This window comes from Ceratosolen solmsi, unplaced genomic scaffold (genome assembly GCF_000503995.2).
Source record: "Ceratosolen solmsi marchali unplaced genomic scaffold, CerSol_1.0 scaffold10, whole genome shotgun sequence".
In the NCBI taxonomy this organism is placed as follows: Eukaryota; Metazoa; Arthropoda; class Insecta; order Hymenoptera; family Agaonidae; genus Ceratosolen; species Ceratosolen solmsi.
In genome coordinates, this window is record NW_011948412.1 from 18,675,646 (window position 1) to 18,700,577 (window position 24,932).

General features: G+C 24.2%; 5 protein-coding genes across 6 annotated transcripts; 2 read left to right on the top strand and 3 right to left on the bottom strand.

Moving 5' to 3' along the window:
• The first annotated feature begins 2,773 nt into the window (after positions 1-2,773).
• Eaat-2 (excitatory amino acid transporter 2) lies at positions 2,774-8,411 on the top strand. Its single transcript, XM_011503910.1, has 9 exons — positions 2,774-2,882; positions 3,321-3,423; positions 4,048-4,246; positions 4,859-5,069; positions 5,452-5,736; positions 6,199-6,432; positions 7,356-7,550; positions 7,848-7,982; positions 8,168-8,411. Exons 1-9 carry the CDS (start codon positions 2,806-2,808, stop codon positions 8,376-8,378), a joined length of 1,650 nt encoding a protein of 549 aa, XP_011502212.1. The 5' UTR covers positions 2,774-2,805; the 3' UTR covers positions 8,379-8,411.
• Positions 8,412-9,564: 1,153 nt separating this feature from the next.
• EMC6 (ER membrane protein complex subunit 6) lies at positions 9,565-11,295 on the bottom strand. Of its 2 annotated transcripts, XM_011498752.1 has the most exons (5): positions 10,983-11,295; positions 10,546-10,706; positions 10,162-10,254; positions 10,060-10,079; positions 9,568-9,741 (listed from the first exon to the last, which is right to left on the bottom strand). In XM_011498752.1, exons 1-5 carry the CDS (start codon positions 11,020-11,022, stop codon positions 9,711-9,713), a joined length of 345 nt encoding a protein of 114 aa, XP_011497054.1. In that variant the 5' UTR covers positions 11,023-11,295; the 3' UTR covers positions 9,568-9,710. The 2 variants fall into 2 exon arrangements, with proteins under 2 accessions (XP_011497063.1, XP_011497054.1); XM_011498761.1 differs by lacking the exon at positions 10,060-10,079 and having other exon boundaries at positions 9,565-9,741.
• An 898-nt stretch (positions 11,296-12,193) lies between these two features.
• LOC105361546 (translational activator of cytochrome c oxidase 1) lies at positions 12,194-13,548 on the bottom strand. Its single transcript, XM_011498771.1, has 3 exons — positions 13,318-13,548; positions 12,938-13,178; positions 12,194-12,444 (listed from the first exon to the last, which is right to left on the bottom strand). The coding sequence occupies exons 1-3, from the start codon at positions 13,514-13,516 to the stop codon at positions 12,267-12,269; spliced, it is 618 nt and encodes a 205-aa protein (XP_011497073.1). The 5' UTR covers positions 13,517-13,548; the 3' UTR covers positions 12,194-12,266.
• Positions 13,549-15,789: 2,241 nt separating this feature from the next.
• On the top strand, positions 15,790-17,580 carry LOC105361558 (glutathione S-transferase-like). Its single transcript, XM_011498782.1, has 3 exons — positions 15,790-15,922; positions 15,993-16,160; positions 17,210-17,580. The coding sequence occupies exons 1-3, from the start codon at positions 15,790-15,792 to the stop codon at positions 17,515-17,517; spliced, it is 609 nt and encodes a 202-aa protein (XP_011497084.1). The 3' UTR covers positions 17,518-17,580.
• A 4,428-nt stretch (positions 17,581-22,008) lies between these two features.
• Positions 22,009-24,528, bottom strand: LOC105361568 (suppressor of hairless protein-like). Its single transcript, XM_011498794.1, has 4 exons — positions 24,283-24,528; positions 23,414-23,990; positions 22,619-22,969; positions 22,009-22,518 (listed from the first exon to the last, which is right to left on the bottom strand). Exons 1-4 carry the CDS (start codon positions 24,465-24,467, stop codon positions 22,219-22,221), a joined length of 1,413 nt encoding a protein of 470 aa, XP_011497096.1. The 5' UTR covers positions 24,468-24,528; the 3' UTR covers positions 22,009-22,218.
• Between the last annotated feature and the right edge of the window lie 404 nt (positions 24,529-24,932).

Genomic DNA, 24,932 nt, shown 5'->3' on the forward strand with positions numbered 1-24,932 from the left:
TGATGATGATGATAATAATAACAATAATAATAATAATAATAATAATAATAATAATAATAATATTATTATTATTATTATTATTATTATTATTATTATGGTATAATAATGTAATAATGTAATAAATTTACGAATTTCCGTACACAAAATAATAAAAAAAGTACAAGTACAATAATAATTTACATTCAAAAATAGAATTTTATTGTACTATGATAAAATTATTCGTATTCAAAGTATCAACGAATAGTAAGAAAATTAAAAACATATCCCTTTGCTTTCATGGAATTTAATTATAAAATAAATAAAGGATTAATTTTATTATTTCGAAATTAATATAATTTCGAAATTAATAAAAATTTGCAAAATCAACAAAAATAAACATGTATAATACGTACTTATGAGATTACGAAGATAGTTTCGAATCGGGAAAGTTTTAACGCGTTAATTGTTACGATGAATAACGAAGCATAAATTTAAATAAAATTTAACGGAAAGAAGCATTATTGCGTGACGAGGAATTCCTTCTAAATTTAGTATCAACGAAGCAATATTGTCCTTGAAAGCCTTATAGATTTTGTTAATTTTGTCAAGTTTACATTTATAACACATCTTACGGATCCCTCGAGCTACAGTTTAGCACGCGTGTACATATGTGCATGCAAATATTGCGCGTAAGCAGCAAGCAATGTATTAATTTGTTGGGCGATTGGACGTGTTGCTGCACGGAGAAAATAAAAAAAAACAAGGTTACGAGGCCAAAGGGGCCCTTTGAACGCGAATGGAGTCAGGAAGCAGTCATTCATCAACGAGTAGAGTACGCGGCTGGTCGCACAGCACTAATCGCACGCTATTTATTATAAGTATGTATATATCGATCATTTGTACGAAACCAATCGGAGGATGTCGTCATAACGGACACTTTAATTTTTAATTAATTGTTAATTACGAGTGTACTTTGATCCATTAAATATATAAAGTGCGAAAGTTTGATTGCATTTTGACTAGGGTACGTATAAGGAAAACAAGTTTTCGACTGTATTAAAATAATAATATTTAAGCTCATTGTGTAGGATACAATTTGTCTCACTTCACTGCACGGATCAGATTCGATTCAATTAACTGCCAATAGAAATATTTAATCTATGCAGTCTAATGATGCTAAACAACATTTTTTTTTAATAATTCTATATTATAAATAGTATAATGAATGTAACATGATGACATTTTATCGCATTTGTGTAAAACATATATTATTAGTATAATAAAGCTTATAGCAAATATATTATTTCTCTGAAGTAAAAAATTTTTATTCGAATTTAAAAATTAATCCTCAAAATCTAACTAACATATACTATAAATTAATATATTGTTAAAATTATTTAGTTTATTTTGGGATCGGATTAGTTAAAGTGAAGGTATAAATAAGAATCTACATTAAATTTTGCAATATCAGAATAAAAAAAATTCTTATTTTTGTTTAATTTGCTTTTATAAGAACACAAACTGTAATTAATCATAAATTAAAATTACAAATCTATACTTGTAAAGTAAATCCAATAATACCTTTACTTTATTTTGATTTATTTCAATTTATTTACATAGTTATTATATGCATATTTAATTATAATTTTTATACGTAGTAAATTAAATTCCAATATTTTTATAAATCGATAAGTAGCTCGGTTTGGATAATTAAAAAAAAAAAAATACAAGCTATTAATCAATAAATAAATCAGACGCCATTTATAGAATTATAGGCCAAAAATTTGCTAAAACAATAAATAATATAACGTATTTATATTGCAAAGTATAGCAAATTTGAATTCTTTCGTAAGTAAAAATAAAATCATTTTTCAATAAAAAAATTTGCATATATGAAATAAAATTATATTTTCGTTGTAATAAATGTTTGATGTAGAAATATACAAATGAGCTCGACGAAAGCGATAAATTCATCAAATGATGAACATTATATTCAAATACTTTGCGTTGTACGCGGAAAGTACAGAAAGGGAACGCAATCCACCGTGATTTTCGTGGATGGGGAGGCGCGTAATACGCACATAGTCTAGGACCGTTGGTCCATGTAAGTCATAATAAAAAATAAATCATACAATAAACCTGTGAATTTAATTTAATTTAATTTTTGTTTAATTGCAAAATGAAGTGTATGGAGGCATTATTTGAAGGGCGACGTGCATTTTGCAGGATGAGAATATATAAATTTATAAAAAAGAGAAAGAATATATATTTAACAACAAACCAAAAATGTAGTTTTACAATTATATTAAAACTTTGGCTCTATCTGTATCGAATGTATTTGTATCTAAATAAAAATAATAAGTATTTCTTAAGGGATTGGAGGAATTATATTAATCTTAAGTTTTATAGTTAATAATTCAATGTGCCGATTTCAGCGGTCTAAACTTTAAATTGTAAATTATCTTATTACAAAATATATAAACAAGATATGACATTACTTAATTATAGTTTTTTTCTTCCTTTATTTTTTAATTATTTATAGAATTTCACTTTACAAAACACAAATTTAGTAACTTAACTTCAAGTTTTTTAGTTACAATATTAATAATATTACTCTTCGATTTACACTTTAAGATTAAAAATGTTACAATTTTTTGCCATAATAATAGATTTTGTCATGTCAAAGTCCAATGCTGATATTTTGAATTAACAGACGGAAGGATGACTTATCAAGATAATTTTCTGCTACTTCTCTATCTTAGGGAGAGACCATTTTACAATTCTATCGACTAATATCGAAAAGAAAATTATTTTCGCAATTTAAGGATGTCATTTATACAAAGAATTTCCGGAGCCATTGCAGTTCTTCGCGGGATACCGCAAGAATCAAGAGAAGAACAGAGGCAAGTATATTATTTAGAGAATACGAAAATTCAAAATATCTAATATTAAACAGTCAACGAAATTTATAACAAAAATAAACAGATTATCAATTTCAGAATTATTTTGAAATAATGTCTAAACAAAATTAAGCAATTCTATGAGAAGTCTTACTTCATACTCATTAAATAACGTGAAATTGAATTCATCCTTATAAAATTTAAAGTTCTTTTAAATATTAATTAATAATATTAGCATTTCATTTTTTAAAAAAAAATTTTCTAGGAAAATAACTAAGATTAGAATTATTTTTAATGTTAATATGCATTCTCCTGAATAAAAATAAATAAATATAAATAATATTACATTTTTTAATTAACATTTAATTAATTTATTTATAAGTAACAATCAGTTTAAAAATGTTTCATTTATAAAAAAATTTTTACATGTAAAATCTTTAGAACGGCGATCGAAATGAGAACGTTAGAAGATAAACTGGACGGCATAGAAAACCTACAGGATAAGCAGCTATTTGTGAAGAGACTAAAAATGGGTAAAGATATTGTGAGTATTTAGCTTAAAGTTATAATAGAAATATTTTTGCACGAAATTCCTAATAGTAAAAAATAGTAAAATGATCGCATAATCTTAAAACTATTGCAATCTAGATAAAATTTTGAATGTTGAATTGCTTTTAATGAATAATAAATAATGAATAGATTTCTCAATAATGCTTATATTAACTAATTACAATATTATTAATTTTTAATATATATATAGCCAAACTTTTCTTATCATATATTTATGGAGACGAATTAATATTGATTATATAATTATTATTCGGTTGCCAGATAATTTCATTTAATATCGTAAAACACTTATAAAATTAATTTAAATATATAAATATGATAAGCTTCTACTCATTTAATGCATACAATTCATCAATTATCCATTACTGTTTCTCAGGCAACAACAGAAAATACTTTATAAAATATTCTTCAATTTTGTTTAGATTTATTAACACGTATAAGCAATGTACTGTTTGTAGTAAAAATTTTCAAAATAAAAGCCCACTTAATAGATGAAACTTTAGTATTAGTTATAGAATTTTATCTAGAATTATGTTAGTATGAAAAATAGTATGAAAAATATAAATGTTCCAGTTTACATTATTTATAATATATACAGATGCTGAGTTGGATGAAAACAAATTTATTACTTGTTCTAACAATTGCCAGTGTTCTGACCGGTTGCTTCTTTGGATCCGTCGGACGTTTAATGAATTTTTCACCACAAACAATACTACTTATAAGCTTTCCCGGAGAAATCCTTATGCGCATGTTGAAGATGTTTATATTGCCACTTATTATTTCTTCATTAGTTGCAGGTACAATACAAATTCTCTTTTAACTTTCGTATCCATGCCGTGATTTTTCATAAATACATGAAATATTAAACTTGCAATTGATTTAAAAATATAATACATAAGAGTGATTCTTATAACTCTTTTATACCACATTGACAACAAAATTATAAAATGTATTAAATACTAATATGGCTTTTTTTTAGTTGTCTTAATTATTATTTTATATTATATTATAAATATTAATTTTCTCAATATTTAACATTTTTGCTTAAACGAAATGGTAACGAAGAATTAATAATGTATGTCAAAGTGCAACAAGAAACAAGAAAATGTTGGATGTCGTCACCTTAATTATAGTCGGTATTTTTCAAGAGGATTTTCTGCCTAGTTGTCTTGAAGAGAAAAAATGAAATTCAATGCACAACAATAGGATAGTACATATATTCTAGTTGGTCGACCCGAGACTTTTCCAAATTTTTCTTTTATTAAATATTCTAAACGACATATTTTATAAATATTTTTACTCTTGTTGGATATATACAACTTATTGAAATATTATTACTTAAACATGACGTAGTAAAGTAAATTTTTTTTTATAATTTTAGTAATTAATCATTATATTATTTAATTTAGGGATGGCTCAATTAGATGCTAAAAGCTCTGGAAAAATAGGTATTCGAGCTTTAACGTATTATATGGTGACAACGATTTTGGCTGCGATAATCGGTATAATGGTAGTTCTCACTATCCACCCAGGCGATCCAAAGATTAAGAATATCGTATCTGATTTGGAAAGCAATGACGCAAACGTTTCCACTCTAGATGCTATTCTCGATATAATTAGGTATTTTTGTATTTTTTTTATAAAATTAGATTTATTTTTAACAACTATAATTAAGATAATCAAATATTAAGTTTAATAACTTTAGATAATATTTAGATATACCTATATGTAAATACACCCACTGATTGTAAATAATATGTCATGTATATTGTTTTACAATCATTATAATGCATTTATAAATATTATTTGTGAAAATTATATTAATATACTTCAAGGCATCATTTATTAAAAAAAAACTTAATTTCAATTATTTTATAAAATATTATTATAGGAAATTTTCAATTTTTTAGTTTTAAAGTGATTTTGAGATGATAGCTCTCATTGTTGAGTTTAATAAATACTTTAAAAGACTTGGGTACTCCAATGAATCTTTTTAATTCAGAAACATGGTGCCGGAGAACCTCGTGCAAGCGTCCTTTCAACAGGTTCAAACGCAGTTTGTGAAGAAAAAAGTCGTCATTCTTGGTGAAGGGCGAACTCGAACAGGTCATATGATGGAACCGACGCTTGTTTATAAAGATGGCACAAACGTCATGGGAATGATCGTATTTTGTATAACATTTGGATTAATTGCTGGACATATTGGCCCACGTGGCAAATTGATGATCGACTTTTTCGTTATTCTTAATGAGATCATCATGAAACTTGTCAGCCTAATCGTAATGTGGTAATTAGTGAAATTGTTATAGCTATAATAAAATACAATCATAATTAAAATTTTATTTTAAAATTTAATTCATTTATCCTGATAGAAAATTCAATCAACTTATTTGTAATAATCAACGAAACGTATTTTGTCACATCTGACATTTGATATAAATTTGTATGGATTATAAATTTTTAGAATGAATAAGCATATAGTTTTTGATATAGCGAATTTATTCATAAAATGTTTTCATAAAATCGAAATATCAAATTTTGTAAAAATATATATACGATAAAATTCTGCTAAATAAACAAATATATTTTATATTTAATAAATTCTATAAGGCTAGCATTATATTTACAAATTTCAAAAGTTAATGAGCACCTAACAAAATTTAAGCAATAGAATATGAAAAGCTTTTCTAAAAGAATAACGATATATAATGAGTCTAGTATAATATTATTTATCGGCTATAATTCTCAGGTACTCTCCTATTGGAATAATGTGTCTCATCGCCGGAAAAATTATGTCCATTGCTAACTTGATCGCAACAGCTCAAATGCTGGGCCTTTATATGATCACAGTTGTTCTTGGTCTATTAATACATGGGATTATTACTTTACCTTTAATTTTTTGGATCGTAACTCGACAGAATCCTGCAGTTTTTTTTAAAGGTATCATGCAAGCTTGGCTTACCGCCATGGGCACCGCATCAAGGTAGATAAACCATAAGTTCTTAAAAAATCATCATCGTAGTTAAGTTACTGTATCTAACATGAAATTAATACAAAGTTGCACCTTAAATTCCTCTTTCATGTTTCAAATAGCTTATTTATTTTATATTGTTATTGAATTACAAATGTCCAATGTCGTACAATTACTTGGCACAATACTTAGTTACCCCTATTTCTTTCTCAATTGCTTATCTTTTACGCAATTCGCGTATTTCTTGCAGGGGTTTAACATATTTTTATGTGCATTTTCATATACTTGCTTAATATTAATCTAGATGGCACATATCAGGTCGTATCAAATTGCTTAATATGCGCAAGAAATTGTTGATACATATATATGTGTCATTTTCTTTAATATCTGAGCTTCGTCAAATAAAGGAGTAAGTTCAATTTTTTTAAATCAAAACCATCACTCAAGGTCTATCAGAGCAATGCTTTAATTAAAATATTGCAAACACACATTGAAATCTTGCTTGATGTAAGATGGATTCTTTACGCATTGCAATAATATTATCTATTGGTATTGAAGGTATTGATTATTACGTATTGAAGACTGTTACTAATAATAATTTGTAACAAAAATATTCCTCTCAAACACAATAAACTGGAAATATTAACTGACAATTTCTGCATTATAATCGCGACAATTTATACATCAAATACAGTATTTCAAATTTTAAATTGCATATAAATCACAAATAAATTACAAATATATAATTATGCTATTTAAAAGAGATTTCTAAAAGTTAATGCCTAAATTTGTCAAAATAGTAAAATCTTTTCCAATTAATTTTTTTTTATTTTATAACAATTGAGTTAACGAAACCTAAAAAATTATTTTCTCCACGCGAATATTAATTATCCGTACAATAACTATATATCTTACTATTAATTTTGTTTAATCAGTGCAGTGACTCTGCCAATAACATTTCGATGCTTAGAAGAAAATAATAAAATTGATCCGAGAATAACGAGATTTGTTGTCTCTGTTGGCGCTACCGTGAATATGGATGGAACAGCTCTTTACGAAGCGGTAGCCGCAATTTTTATAGCTCAATTAAATGGAATCAGTTTGGGAATTGGCGAAGTTATCACTGTCAGGTAAGTATCGATTTATTTATGATTATTACATTCATAATTAATGGGTAAAATAATGTTAATCGAATCTTTGGAAAATTGGTCGATAATTTCTGCACAATGTGCTGAAATAAAAGATACTTAATAGTAATTTTAAAATAATTTGCAATTATGAAGTGAAACTATACGAATATCAAAACTTATGTAATATGTGATGTTACTGTATCGAGCATTATCATGTCATATAGTCTATTATAATCGATTTATTTATAAAGTAATCTTTTACTAAAGAAAAATAATATTATTTTGTCTTGAAAACAGTTTGACTGCAACTATAGCCAGCATAGGAGCAGCAAGTATTCCCAGTGCTGCACTAATAACTATGTTGCTCGTTTTGACTGCTCTAGGCCTACCGACTAGTGATGTATCATTACTTTTTGCAGTTGACTGGTTCCTGTAAGTCTTTTCTTAATTAAGAATGTCAATGTTTTGAAAGCCGATAAATAATTTAAAATCTTTAATATTATAAATTCCTTTAAAAATTACATGACACTTTGAGATAATCAATATTCGATTGATACTTATTTTTAAATACCATTAAAATTTTTACATTTTCATATAAAAATTTATCTACGTTTTAGTGATCGAATTAGGACATCTATTAACGTTCTGGGAGATGGTTTTGGTGCTGGTATTGTGTACCACCTCAGTAAAGATGAATTAAATAAAATTGATGACCATAAACAAATGGATGGCTTAGAAATTGTGAAAGTACCCGAACACAGTTATGAAAATATTAATATAGATAACAAAGAAAACATTATAGAATTGGATTCTGAAATAAAGATTTAATTAAATAGATCTAATATGTAGAATTGTAAAACACAAAAGACTAAAATTATATAAAAAAGGGTATGTATTTACACAATCCAACATAATAAGTGCAGGTTGCAATAATCCACAATGTAAAATTAAGATTATTAGAAAATTTTTAAGATTACGCACGATATTTTTTTAATAAATTAGTTGCTTATTAAGAATTTCGGTATTATATTGAAGATAATGATTTTTCTCATTATACAATTCAGAATATTTCAGAAATGTATAAATTATAGAGCATTTTATTATATAAATTTATAATTTTTAACTATTAATATCTATTTCTGATTATAATACAAAATAGATATAATTAAGTTTTAATAATATAAAACTTGTATATTTGAAAAATAAAATTTTTAGCAATTGTATTATGATTGAAATTAAATGTTTATAAAACTAATATTTTTTTTCATTCAAATACTTTATCATCTGAAATAAATTATGATTCTTTAATTTATGACAAATTCTAGTTATACACACACCTATACACATAAACAGATGCATGTATAATCATAAAAAATAATTAAATACATATTATTACAGCATATGGAAGATAAAAAAAACTAAATACGTTAAGTACAACAAGATTTAACTAGTTCTATTAAATAAAAATGCAAAAGTAAAGATATTTAAAAGTTACAATGAATTATAAAAATACATCTATATATTTAGTTTTGATAATAAATAAGGTCAAATTTATTATTGAATAAGTATTAGTGGATTGAAAAACCAATGTGGCTAAATAATACAATATCAATTATATTTGCTGAGTTTTATCAGAAATTTTCTATGCAATAAAAATAATTTTTATAATATTTTTGTAACATTAAGAAAATAATTTATTTATTTTATCTAACTATGTACATGATGAAACTTTAATAAATTCTATTGATGAGAATTACTTCATTATTATTTTAAGAAATCTTTAAAACTAAATCATAAAAATATAGAAAAATCCACATTTTCATAAAAATTTATTATTTATTATTTATTGTATTTTAATTGTTGTTTAAAAATAAAAAGTTACCTATTAATTATGATATATCATTTAAAATTATAAACTGTATATATAAATCATTGAATAACTATAGAAAATAAATACTGCTGCTACATATGAAAATATTTACATCTTTTATTTCTGTACAAAGTGTTATAATAAGAATAATAAATTTTTTTGTATAATTTATTTGGTCATAATAATGTGATGCAAATTTGTATAAGCATAACTTATTCATACATAACTGGTATAAATATATAGCAGTGTCATTGACTTGTAATTGAACATTTCTGAATTTTTTTATAATTTCAATAGACATGTACCATTCCATAAAGAAATCTAAAATGTTATTAAGAAAAATATTTAATATTATAATTTATTTACGTATCTGTTAATATTTGTAGCTCAATTTTTATTTTTGTAAAAGATTTATATTTAATTTGTAAAAGATATACAATAAATTTGATATGCTAAAATATTATTAATGAATCAAATAATTAATTGCTTATCAATCATTAATTAATCAATTAATTAATTATGTGCTAATTATTAATTAATCAAATAAGTCTATGAAAAGTTATGATAATAAATTTTATAATAAATTATTTCTATATATAAATAGTATTAGTTTCATTTTTTGTTTAATAAAAAGGATACGTCCAAAATAATACGTATGTCTGTAGTGAATCAAGTATATAGTATTATGGAAAATAATACTTTCTAATTAATTATATATTTTTTTTTTTTTTAAAAGGATACAAAAAGACCACCAAAAAATCCATTTGTTAATAAACTTCGTCTACTAATAAAATATTTTTTCCACTGCCCACCTGCTTTCATCAGCAACATACCCTAAAATTTATATTGACATCAAAATTTGATAATTAAATTTTAAAGTATTATTATCCAAATTTTTAATGAATTAATAAAATAGTAAAATAAGGTAAATTATTTTATAATAATAAATAATGAGGTATGCAAAAAACATTAAATTTAATATTTCAATGTATAAATTTATCACGTATAAAGCTTTGTCGAAAAATTCATAACAATAATATTACCAAAGACCAGACATACGATAAATATGTAGATTAAACAACATTTTCATTTTCATTCAGTCAATTCAGATTAAAATGCATTTACCCATAAGCTTAATATGGCAAAAATATAAAATCCAAATCCATAAAATCCAGTAAGACCTAATAGACCTGCTGTACCACCTGAAAGAGCAGCCATTGATATCCTACAATATTCAACAACGGCAGCATTATTTCTTACTGCTACTTCACTATAGGCAATGATATCTAAACTCGAAAAATAAAATAATTATTTACGATGAACATGTAATAAAAAAGTATAGAATAATATAAATTAATATTAATTAAAAATGCATGCCAGTAATTATTTATAACTATTGACATAAGTATTAAATTTCAATTATAAGTTAGAAACGAATTTTTTAGACATTCTGTTTTGAATTCTAACCTACGACAAATAATATGTTAATTTTCTAAAGAAAAATTCAAATAACGAAAATTCAGTGAATAATTTGAAAATTTTCATATATATAAAATACTCACCATCTAATTTATCTTGCTTAGCACGCATTTTTCCGGACATAGTAAAGAAATTAATTATATGAAAATATTAAACTAATCCAATAGTAAGTCAGTGACTGCTGCTACACTATCTACTTTGCCACATAAAGCATTAAAATACTAATCCATAACCATGAATTATTGAAATGCGCCATTTTGCAAATGAAAGTGTCTATAATGTGACGAATGCTTCCACGATTCTTATACGACACTTTTAAGTTATAAACGCTATTACCACCTACAAAAATTTTCTCTGATCACATGCTTTCAAATTCTTCATTTTATTTTTCACAATGCATGACGTAATACGGTTGAAAACGACGTTTCTAAACAAGTTTTCGAATTGAAACCCGCGAGACTTCAAATATACATATCTGAACTATCTTAATATAAACAATTCTTCTACACGAAAATACGACGATTTAATGCATTAGTCACTGGAGTTAATATAATTATAATAAAATTAAAACAAATCTTTCAATATCAACTAAACAAACAATTATTCGTTGACCAAAGTCTGCGTTTAATACTCAAAGTAAAGAATAGAATATTCGATAAATAAATATCAAACGTCAACCAATTATTAATTCTAAACACTCAATATATAAAGTACATACTAAAAAATTTTTTTTTATTTAAGAAGAACCAATGTATCATATCAGTTTAAGGATTGTTTAAACTTGAATTGTACATTACTTTTTAGTTCTTGCTTCAATAACCTTATTTCTAATTAATTGAAATAAATATTTTATTGCATATTTATAAGTTTTTGCTTATATGATTGGAAACATCTATTTTAATGGTCTCATACACAAAATTAAAATGTACCAAAAATAATACCAAAAAAAAACATAAAAGATTAAATTTAATTTAATTGTTAAGGTATTTTATTTTGTTATTATAATATATTTTATTTTTATACAATAATTTTTAAACTAAAAACTCATACAAATGATTATTTACAATGTGTTGTTTATTTACAAAATGTTAAAAAATTAATCTTAAGTGACATTACTATTTACTTTAATAACTTCTTCCATACTATTAAATTTATCACAAATCTTTTGATAGTATTGCATTTCACTACCAGTTAATGTAATGAATCTTTGGGGACTATAATTTATTTCAGAATCTATAATTTTATAATTTTTCTTTTCCAGTTCTTTTAATACCTTTGATAAATTTGATGGTGAGCATGTAAACTGTAATAAAATACATATTGCAATTACATCTAAAATGTCGAAGTAGCTGCATGAATAATATTTTTTATGTAACCTGACAAAATTCTTCATTGTTTTTTTTAATGATTTTTGCATCTGCAGCACCAACATCTATTGCATCTTCTATAATTTTCTCTTCTTCCTGGTAACTATATAATTGTTCTGTTAAAATAACTCCTTCTTCATTCAATAATCCAGCCTTTGGTATTTCACAAGATGAAAATCTACAAATTAACTATAAACTGTTAATTAAATGGAAAATCTGAAGCATTTACAATAATAAGAAATTTTTACTAACTAATGTTAGTAATGTTAAAAATATAAATAATATAATAGTTATTTTCAGTTTGTATTCAAAATCATTAATAACGCATTGTTTTATATTAATTCCTATTTATTTAGACAAATTTATATTAATTTTTCAATATCAAATTACAGATAAAATTTTGAATATTTTTAAAAATAAATATAAATTGTAAATCTGTATTATTGATATTGATATTAAAAGTTATTTTGAATTAATTGATAATTATTATAAAAAAATTATATTGATATTAATATATTGATATTAAAAAAGATTGAACTAGATTTACAATTACATATTTATATAACGTGATAAAATCGAATTAAAAATTAAATCACAGTTAACTGAGACTAATAATTTATAATATTATGTAAATTCAAAATAATTTTCTTTTTTATAAATTATTTAGTTACCCTAATTTTTTAAGTTGACCATTAATTTTTAATCGGCATTCTGCTTGGTTTGATAATAACTGAAGTATAATTAAAATATTTAGTGGTCCTCTACTTATATAAGTAACAGAATTTTGATTCAATGAAATTGTCAAGTTCTTAAGAGCATTTGTAATAGTTGCTGCAGGTATAGAATTTCTTTTTGCTTCTGCAATTGCTCTTGCCAGCATTATATTTTTATCGGGATCAGTATTCTTGTTTACTGTAAATGTACAGAGATATTTAATAGACAATATTATTTATTTATAATAGAAAGATTTAATGATTAGTTTATAATATTAAGATTATTATAAATATTATGAAAAATATGATAAATCTTAAGCAAAGAACTAAAAAATTACTATCTACGGCATATTTAATTTTTTTTAACGTCATTTGTATAAGTTGTGACTTTTTAAGATCTGTTTGCATTTTTGTTCTTTTGATATTAGCCCATTTACTATGGCCAGCAAATCTCTTGATTTCTTTTTGATTCTTCATTTTAACCATGTACGTAATAACGTTTCGATAAGTAAATTTAAATTCCATTAAAAAAAACATTTTTTAATATAACCTTAAAATAAATTGAACATTAAAATAAAACAGTAGGATCATCAGGTAATGCATGCAATATAAAAATGACGTTTAACTTATAAGTATTCCGAAATTACCAGCTAGAAAGAGCGCGAAAATTCAATATAACTTATGTAAACTAAAGAACTGTATTTAGTAATAGAATATGTATAAAAGAAACTAGGAATGTGCATAAAACAAAAAACCAGAATTATCAGTTAATAACCGATTAACGATATTTCTGAAACTCCTAGATAGATGTTTTACTGCAATATAATAATAAAATAACATGCGTCACCTACTTCAAATTAATGAAGTCTATTGGTTGTTCATCTACGACAGTCCATCTGCTTATCTAAAAGTAGTAGATATAAACGCAATTATATTTAATAAAGCACCTATGTTACATAATATACATAATAAACATCGAGAAAATATACTTCGAACATGCAAGATAGATCTTAAAAACATCTATGTCATAACTGAAGGATCACTATAAACTAATAAAAATTGTTTCTCTTTCCAAGTTATAATATTGAATATATCAGATATTCTACTATAAATAAATTTTTATATTTATTTAATTTTCCTTTTTGACGTAACTTATACCTTCTTGTTACGCTCTATTTTTCATTGCGTGAGACAAAAAACCATTAAAATATACTAAAGTATTTTATTTGTTGATTCTTCGTGTAAAATAGAATCAATTATTATTTTAAATTAATTTATCTTAAAACTATTATTTAATTACATACAAAATACTTTATTCCTTAACCGTAAGAATTTAAAAGATGAAAAGTTTTAAATGTTCAATATTTAAAAATCTATGAATATTATGAATAGAATTTTATATCACCTACTATTAAGCGTCATATAAATATATTAATATCACCATCGATGTTATTGTATAAATTAACTAATAGGAATGCAATGGAAAGATCTTTTTGTAAAAATACCTATTATATTATAATCTTATAGTTGTTTTCTGAAATAGGTTACTCCAAAAATTCACTGTACATATCATCTGTAAATTTGCAGCGACTAACCCCGTATTAATCTCATAAACATTTACTAAACTTGTTGCGACATTAAAAAAAAATTCCTCGTAGAACCTTACATTGCCACATTGTAACTTTATATTTGCTAACTGGTTCGAAATGCAATATGATACTTAAGTGCATAAAAAGTATACTTACTGCTACCAAGAATATATTTTGCATTATGCTAAATAGAACTGTAATCAGCGTACACCGCATACTATTTATTTTCACTCAGTGCATTTAGTCACGAAAACCCAACCCAGTTCTTATTCTTTACACGATTATCGTCATCTGTGTTGAAACTGAACCTTTGGAATTTATTTTAATTGGTAAGACTTGTTTCGCCTTTCATTGTACAAAATTCACTCTAAAAAATCCAATTTATAATTTAAATCTTTTACGTACGATAGAATAAAAATTTTGCATTTAATTTTATATTAAGATATATTACGACATTAAGTTTTTAAAACAATTGTGTATTTGACATATTGCATTTACTATTTCTTGTCTTTTCGTTAAAGTAAGAAAAGAGAAATTAATAGTTATTTAATTATTATAATTTCGGTTATAACTTTGTCAAATTTTATTTTCCTCCATAAATGTTGTTTGATGAATATTTTTCATTTCGTCGACTTACACTTTCTTCAATAGACCTTAGTTCACACGCAGTTTCAGGATCTAATTATTTTTTCTAATAAATATTATAGCCTGTCAATAATAATAATAATAATAATAGTAATAATAATAGTAATAATAATAATAATAATAATAATAATAATAATAATAATAAAAAAAATAATAAATAATTAAAAGAAATTTAATAATTAATACGAAGAAGTATTAATTGTATTAATATCAATATTTTTATTATTATTATTATTATTATTAATATCTGCATTTTTAATTAGTTTTTAGTTTTTTAATGATTACTATCATATACTTTTATTCTATTCTATATAACAAAAATTAATAATATATCCGCAACTGTTAATTTTTGAGAAAGATATAATAATTTATAGCTCTACTGCATTATTACTAATTAGTAATAAATCGATTAATTCGACCACAATTTTTACCTTATTTTCAAAACATTAGATTTGATAATCTATAATCATAATGTTAATTTAATTTTTATATATTTATGTAATTTTTAGAAAATATATGACATCGATTAGATAATTTTATTATTGAAAGTTTGTATTCATATATCTTTTCAGAAAAATGCCTACATATAAATTAACGTATTTTCCAAATAAAGGTCTTGCCGAACCCATTAGATTTCTTTTCAATTATGCTAATATCGACTTTGTCGATGTGCGCTTAAAGGACGATGAATGGCTACAGCTTAAGCCTTGTATGTGCCATTTAATTAAAATATTCATATTTAAATTTTACACACAAAAATAAGAAATTATTTATTTTAGCTACTTTATTTGGTCAAATTCCGATACTGGAAGTAGATGGTAAAAAAATTAATCAGTCGACTGCAATATGTCGTTATTTGGCAAAGCAATTTGGCCTTACTGGAAAAAATGATTGGGAAAATCTTGAAATTGATGCCACTGTCGATACTATTAATGATTTGCGCATAAGTAAGTTTATACTAAGAATGTCAATATCAATTTAATATAAAATTATATCATATTAGCTATAATTATATAATAATATATCGTGATTGCAAATATTAAATACAGATCATAAACAATTTTCTCAACTATATTTTATTGCAATTTTTATACTTTTTACAGCTTATTATTAATAAATTTTCGAGAGAATAAATTAAAAAGTAATTGATAACTTAACGCATACAAAATGTATCCTTGAATTTATTCATAAAGTATGGACACATTTTCTAGCTTATAAAAAAGTGAAATGGTATTTTAATGTTTAAAAATCAGTTGATAAAGGATTTTAAGAATTCGACGTCTTTTATAGTTTTCTAAAGTGAATCTCTCTAAAAATTGTGAAAATATTAAAATCCGATTTAGTATTTTATGGTAACGAAATTAAATTTAAAAACTAACTACTATTTTAAAAATTTTAAACAAATTGATATATTTTCTTATTCTCATATTTCTCCATTAAAATATATTTAAATAAATAAAAATTATTAATTTTCTTTATAATACGATAGTATTAATATATAAATTACAAAATAATTATCTCTGTCGATAGATATAATACCAATAGAAAAACTTTGCTATTACATTGATTACGCATTGATAAACTGAAAATGTCAGATTCTATCTGTATTGTATCTTATGTTTTTACAAAACCTCATAGCCAATAGATTTAATTTAGAATTAGTAATGATATTAAGATATTATTAATTGAGCGATTCCAATAATTCATTAAATTAGTTTTTCATTTTTAATATGATTGTTATTTATAACAATAATAATGCTTATTTATTAACAAATAAAATATTAGCATTATTTCATTAATTATCGGTAATAAATAAGGATCATTTGTTCTTTTTCTGATGTTTAAACTTTATGTATTCCAATCTTTTTATTGCAATAAATATAAAAATTGTGCCAATAATAGTTGAGAGCTACGTAGTAATAAATTGTTGCTTTAAACTTTTTTAAATATTCAGAAAGTCTCAATCCTCTTTATTGCAAAACTCATTTTTCTATAGTGATAAGCACTACTCATCGCGAAACGAATCCTGAAGTAAAAGCCCAAAAGGATAAAGCGGCTGGAATCGCCATTCCGTTTTTCATGAATAGATTAGATGAGCAAGTAAGCGTGAATGGCGGCTTCTTCGTGGGTGGAAAACTTACCTGGGTGGATATCGTTTTTGCTGCACTTCTGGACACACTAAATTTTAGAGCAGGCTTTGACATTATTGAGAAGAAGGAAAATCTAAAGAAGCTAGTTGAGTTTGTGTTCAAACAACCAAATATCAAGATTTGGCTGTTGAAACGACCAAGGACCGATTATTAGAGTTTTAAAAAATCTTAGCTTAGATTCTTAGGATTTAAAAAGTAGCATTCGAATGAAAATATTTCCCAGTACTTTTTCAATTTTATTTAATAAACTCTAATTGATAAAAGGACTTCATATGAGGTACATATTTTATAAATTAAAATATCTTATAATTTTGAAATTAGGATAATTTTGTTGATTAAAGTTTATGTGTTTGTATCATAGTTTATTACATATTCATTAAAGAAATTTCTATAATATTGTTGTGTAATGATAATAAACAAACTTTTATATTAACAATTTTACTTAAAAATAGCTTCTAAATAGCTTCTAAAGCTTTTAAAATAGCTTATAGCAGACAATTTCGAAACTTATGAGGTGAAGTTATATTTCACGATATTTCTTTATTCATACACATAAGATTAATATACTTTTATACGGAAGTGTAATTGACAATGCTGCAAAATTATTATAGAATATTATAACATCTACAGTATATTTGGAAATAAAATAAATGAGTATACTTACAAGTCATAAGAGTACGTCATTTATTAACAATTAAAATGAAACGATGAATAATTGAATTAATATTCTTTTTCTTGTGTAATTGCATTAAGTCTTAGCTCGTCAAGTCAAGTTCAAACTTATGTGCCTAAAATGTTATTGTATTCGCACTATTATTACAATCTGATATATAATGAGTCTTATATTAGCAAAATTGTTTGGATTTTATTCCTTCGAAAATGTATTCAGAAATAAACTTGTGCGAATTATTATTAAAAAAGATGAACATGGTTGTGTTAATTAAAGGAAATTATATATTTTATCGATTAAATTGATTCATAATTATGAAGTTTTGGTTTTTGTAATCACTGACAAAAATTAATTGCTCCTTCTACGAATATTTATATTTCAATTTATAAAATTATTTTACAAAAACTATAATCTTATTATTTAATTGTTTTTATAATTAAAATAAATTAGTATATATAAATTTAATAATATTATAAATTAGCTAAATTATTTTATTTCGTACCTAATGATATAATGAATATTGAACAAAAATATTTCTTTAGTTTATTTCTCATGAAACCCATTTTTATATAAGATCCTATTATTTTCACAAACAATATTTTATTTTTGCAATATATATTATTATAAATTATTAATATTATTTTATATTATTGCATCGAATATATAAATATCTGGCATAAAAAAAATTTTTACTTTTTCTTTTTTTATGCAAACGTTACTATTTGATTTACTTTCGTATTGTATATTATTAGTAATGAATTCACAAATGTATATGATAGATAAGACGTATGGGTGTTTAAATTTATGAAAATACGTTATTTAAATATTCACCTTACTAAAATAGTTTATTGTATTAAAATTATACAATATTTTTTTATATGATTAAATATAAATTATAATACTCGTGATGTAATTAATGAATGCACTTTCGATCATGTGAACAGGATAAAAATAAATAAAGAACCAAAAAATTTTGTATATTGAAATTTCAATTATTGATGAATTTATAATAAAACTTGGCATCTTAATTTCACCATATGATAAGATAACTAATATAAATGAATAGCTTAGAAGTACTATTTGAATTACATAATATAAACCATAAAAATTCAAATATCGGAGACTAGTAATTAATAATGTCCGTGTTTAATATAAATATATATTATTGAATACCCTTTCTTAGATATATAACTATCAGTTAGAATTTAAATCTTTTAATAATTAATTTAGCATAGAATCATGTACATAATTTATAAGACATCATAATTGAATGAACGAGAAATCTTACCTGACTGCGATAAAGACATCTTAGTAAAAATGCTACAAACAGATAGGAAAGACCTTCGCTAATCTCATTTCGAACATACATTCCAAACATATATTTCAATAGCATGTATTTATGGAATAAATTATCAAACAGTAATTATCAACAATAAAAAAAGAATCTAAAAGATAATGTATACCAAATTATTTTATGTGCGACCCATTGGATCTATACGTAAGATAATGAAAAAACCAAATTTTTTTATTGTTTGAACTCCAACAATAATTTTAGTATTATTTTCAAACGAGAAACAAAGATGTATTCAATATCTTTACAAAATAAAAGTAAGCATCAAAATTATTAAAATTAGGTATATTCTTTATAAAGTTTTTATTGGTGAAGTGTTACTTTTTTACATTAAAAATTATATTATAAACATTTGTAGTTTAATTTTATGTACATCAATCATTTTATACATATAAATTGATCGCTATCTATTACCAATAGTCAAGAGTTTCCTTTTCTTTGTATATTACACGAACGAGAGGAAAGAAAATGTACCATACAAACATGGAGCATAAAAAACATTAATATTATAAATATATTAAAAAAGAATGATTGATTCGTATTCGGTAGAGTGAAGTCAAATGCTTAAAATGACTATTATACCAAAAAATGTAATTACACCAGTCTCCAACTTTAGTTTCGCATCGTCATGACGATTTACGATATTTTAAATAAAATGTTTACAAATATATATTTCTTGGAAATTCTAATATCAATCGACAATTACGAATTTATATTATTGTCATCAATAGATTTATAATTCGATTTTAAAATCATAAATCCCCGCTAAGATATTATTTTTACAAATTAAAAATATAATTATAAATATTATTTAATTGCCATCATGATAAATTAAATGATTTTATTAATGTAAATATTATGATTATTGAATACAGATTCAAGTACACATATATTTCTTACAATACATATAAATTAGCTTATAAATAAATTAGATTCAACTTCATATAGAATTATAATAGTAAAATAAAATATAACTGTTATATTGGTATTAACGCAGTAATTAATGTAATGCTTAATCATAAAAATTTCTTAATAAAGGCAATATTAAAATTTTTAAAGTACCTGTTACAAATTTGAAGTTTGAACTATTTCTTTCGGTACAATAATATTTTATTGTTTTAATTTTTACGTTTCTAATGATCATTTGTTTTCTTAAAATTAGTGAATAATAAATATTAAATTTCGTTATCACTAAAATTACTGGGATCGATATATTTCATATTTATCATTAGATTATCATTAAACTTACTTTACAGATACGCTTTACATTAACAAATAATAATCAAAGCTTATGGATTTTGTAAAACAGTAATTTATAATTATAAATAAAATATAACATACAAATTTCATAAAGTTTATAGGTGATTACAGAATATTTCTAATCCTGTCATAATGAACATCTTTTAATATTTTATAAAAGTTCATGATGCATAAATATTATGTGTTAGTATATTAATTATGATCCTGAGCAATCTTTATATATGAATTATCATTAATTAAAATATGACCGCTTTCTGATTTTTAGTAAAATTTTTTTTAGTTTTTTGAGTTAAACAATTAAAATTAGAAAAATTAAAAATAGATAGAATAGCTAATATTAATCAATAAAAAGAGATAAGATTCATGAAAAAAGAAAAATATAAAAAACTTTATAAATGAATAAAAAAATTAATAAATGTATAATTATCGACTAATACTTAATAATTGCTAAGATCGTAATTTTCATTATATACGATAGATATGTATATGTGATTTGTAAAATAAAAATAGATATAAAAAAACTGATATTCAGTTATGAAAAAATGTATGTACTTATGTATAATTTATTAACTTACTTTTCAAAAATACTATATGATTACAGATTATTAAAATATATAATTTCAGAACTAAGAAAATGACATTCTGTTATGTAATGATTACTCTTTTCTATTTTCCTTGAAAGCCTTATTAAATTAAACATGATACATTCAAGGCTTTCAATTATGTTTAACATTTTATTATATTTAACATTTATACAACATAAGGGAAAATATATTTTTTCCTCCTAGTAAAAAAATTTTTAAACCAAGAAAAATTTTAAATTAATTTCTTATAAGAAAATAATTTAATTATTCCAATGAATCTTTATATAAATTATATAAATTATATTTGGATATTTTAATAACTCAAATTATCGAAGTTCAGTTATATTGAAGTTGCTATAAACATATTAAATATTTATAAGCTTACATGAAATTAAAACAAAATTTTTGTTTTAATAAATTTTTTAAAAATTATGGATGATTTAATTTTCTTTTTGTTATGTATAAATGGTTATATTTAAAAAATATAAAATTATCGTAGCTTCACGGTTCTATGACTGTATAACTATATTATTTAATAATAAAAAATGGCAAATTGGCATGGACACTAAGGATGCATGAAAAATATATTATTTATAGTTAATTAACAGACTTGTGTAAATATTTTAATTTTTAATATTGATGTAATGTTTTTTTCAAGATAATTCTCTTTTAATTTACTTATCATTTTTCTCAAACAACAATTTGTTGGAAACTCTTCATAATTTTTCAACTTTAACAACTGAATATGAATTACATTTAAATTTGAAGTCTAATTTGAGATAAATAATATAAAAACTTGTCTTTACTCAAAAGCAACAATTCCTATAAATGTAAATTTTATATAAACAACGTTCAACATTGCTCGCATTATTGCTAACAGTTTTAGACATTACCCTTAATTAAGTAATATATTCAATTATATAAATGCTAGTTGATCTTTATCTAAATAAGGATATTAAACAAAAGTATGGTGAAAGATATAATTCACTATTACACGGCGAATGACGTCTGTTGTTGATAGCGAATCCAGGGTGCTTCTGCAATAGCAGTGGTGGATGCATTCGTAACCTGGAGGGCAGCACGCTTTCTTAGGCCCAATTCGAGGTTATAATTGAATGTGAGGCCAGTAGCGTAGATGATGCCGTCGTTTCGCACCAAAGAGACTGGGACCTCAGTCCCTCGATCGATCCATGACCAATTTCCTTGAAATTCACTGATATCTGGCACTACACATACCATACTCTGCTCTGTTCTATACCATGTCTCGGCTTCCATATCACCGAACCATACCTAATCATATATACCTCATAATTTAAATTTTGCATTTAAAAAGCAATATGTTGTGAATAGAAAATTGAATAAATGTAAAGACGATAAGCAAGTAATTAACCTGAAGGTTCGGTGCAAAATTATCACCCTTTAGTTCTAACATAGCAACATCTACGCTACCCATAGGATTGAGATATTGAACTGTTGGTACTGGAGTTACTGGTGCGTGTACAGGACCCATCCCCTCATAAAATGTATATTCAGCTCTCTCTGTGCTGATGATAGTCCAGCATGCTCCATCATTGATCATATCCTTGTTTGCCTCTTTGGGCGAAGGCGTCGCATTAAAAGGAACAATTTTCTCTTGTGACAAGCATAAATACATATGGTCTGTATCCTTTAGGAAGAGAGCACATTTGTGTAATTGTGAGACAGGATCGTCAGCTTCTAAGCTTGCCATTGACTTATCCACCTAAAATTGCAAGTAAAATGTTTATTAGGAAACATAAAAATAAACTTATAACTGTTCTTAGTACTTATAAATAGCAGTGAATTAAACAAAGGTATTATTTAAAACAAAAAATCCCTTTTAAGAGTAAATTTGAAAAATTTGCAGACAGTACTGATTAAACATTATAGTTTTTGTGTCCATGGAAATAGTTAAACATTTAATAAAAATTCTCTAATTTAAACTAGAATTTATGGCAAGATATTATCCAAATAGATAAGAATTCACTGCGTTTCACTTTCATATAAAATAATCCAATCCATTACAAAAAGATCGGTATAACTTGATTACTAAAATTCAGTAGTAACAGTATTACTGTAGCATATGAAAGAATTTTAAATGTATAATCCCATCATAAGTAATTAGTTTATAGACAAAATCTAATAATTATGAAAAGGAAATACTCACTTTCCGTATAATCAATCGTGGTAGAGCCATTCCAGTATCTTTACAGACTAATTTCACTGTATTATTATAGTGAATGTAGCCATCTTGGGGTTCAAAATCTTCAGTTTCACTTTCATCGTCATCCAGTAAATAGATAGTAAATGTACTCCACTGAGTAGAACTTGCATGAAAGTGATCATTATCTACATGTAAATATCGCGTACTAACAGTTTGCGAACGCAAGCGGTTGAAAAGCGCTATGGTTGTGCCACTAGCTATACACAATTCTGTATTTTTAAGAGATTGTTTCTTTTTTGATGGTTTTGATATAACTTTAATTCGATTACTCAGAAAAACACCGATATCATGACCATTGCCGTGAAACATTTTTATCGAAAGCATAAAATGCTTTCTTTTATCAGAGTCTGATATAAACAAAGTCTTTGCCGCACAGTACTGTTCCTCATTATTTAGATCTAACTGTTGCACATCCTGATCCGAATTTCCAATAATACCTATAAACGCACAAAGCTGCGATGACTGTTCCGATTCACCATCTTGACGCATTTGTTCCTGCCTCATAGACCAAGCATTGCCTCTATAATAAAATAATTATATAAAATTTCAGATATTTAAAATATTTGAACAAAAACCATTATTTTATTCTTTTATGAAATTAACTTTAAATTGTACAAAAACTAATTATTCATATAAATCAATACGAAACCACCAAATAACAATTCAGCTATAACAAACATATAAATGTCATCTATCAATAAATAAAAGTTTATACTAAAAAAGCATAAAAAAATCTTGTTTTATAAATTCCAATAGACAACTAATATACAGAGATAAGTAAATGATTGGTATTAGATAATAAGAATCTTTACCTTAAATAGACACAAGGTGGTGGACAAAAAAATCTTTTTTCAGTTCCATAAGATTTCTGTGCTACCTTGGCATGAAAAATAACAACAATCATATCTGCTTTTCCTTTTGTACGCTTACATTCGGACAAATAATGTCTCATTGCCTCTTGGGTGAGGCGTTGATTTTGTCGCATGTCCAGTGCCATTTTAAACGATTAATATATGACATACTACTATTACGATGATTATGAGCTGATTATTAGTGAAAATGATTATGACTATTAATTATTATAAAAGAAAATGACCATTTAGGGCGCATTTTTATTTAAAAATATTTTATTAATTTTTTTATTTATTAATAGTTAAAAATTATCTTTATCAGTGAAAATGAAGACTGATAATGTTAAAACAAGATATTAAAGCGATGCAAAGTCTTTATATGCGTATGCATCGCTGATCCAAACATTAGTAAATAAGACTAAACACAAAGAGCGCGCACGCGTTATGATTCTAACCAAACTTTTTGAGAAATCATTATTTTTAAAATATACTTCATATTGCCTTTTTCGTTTATAACTATTCAGACACTCATTTGCCAAAGTATCATTATCTTTAATACTGAAAACTTTTGTCATTCAATAATACTATAAAACGATTGAATCCGGGAATTA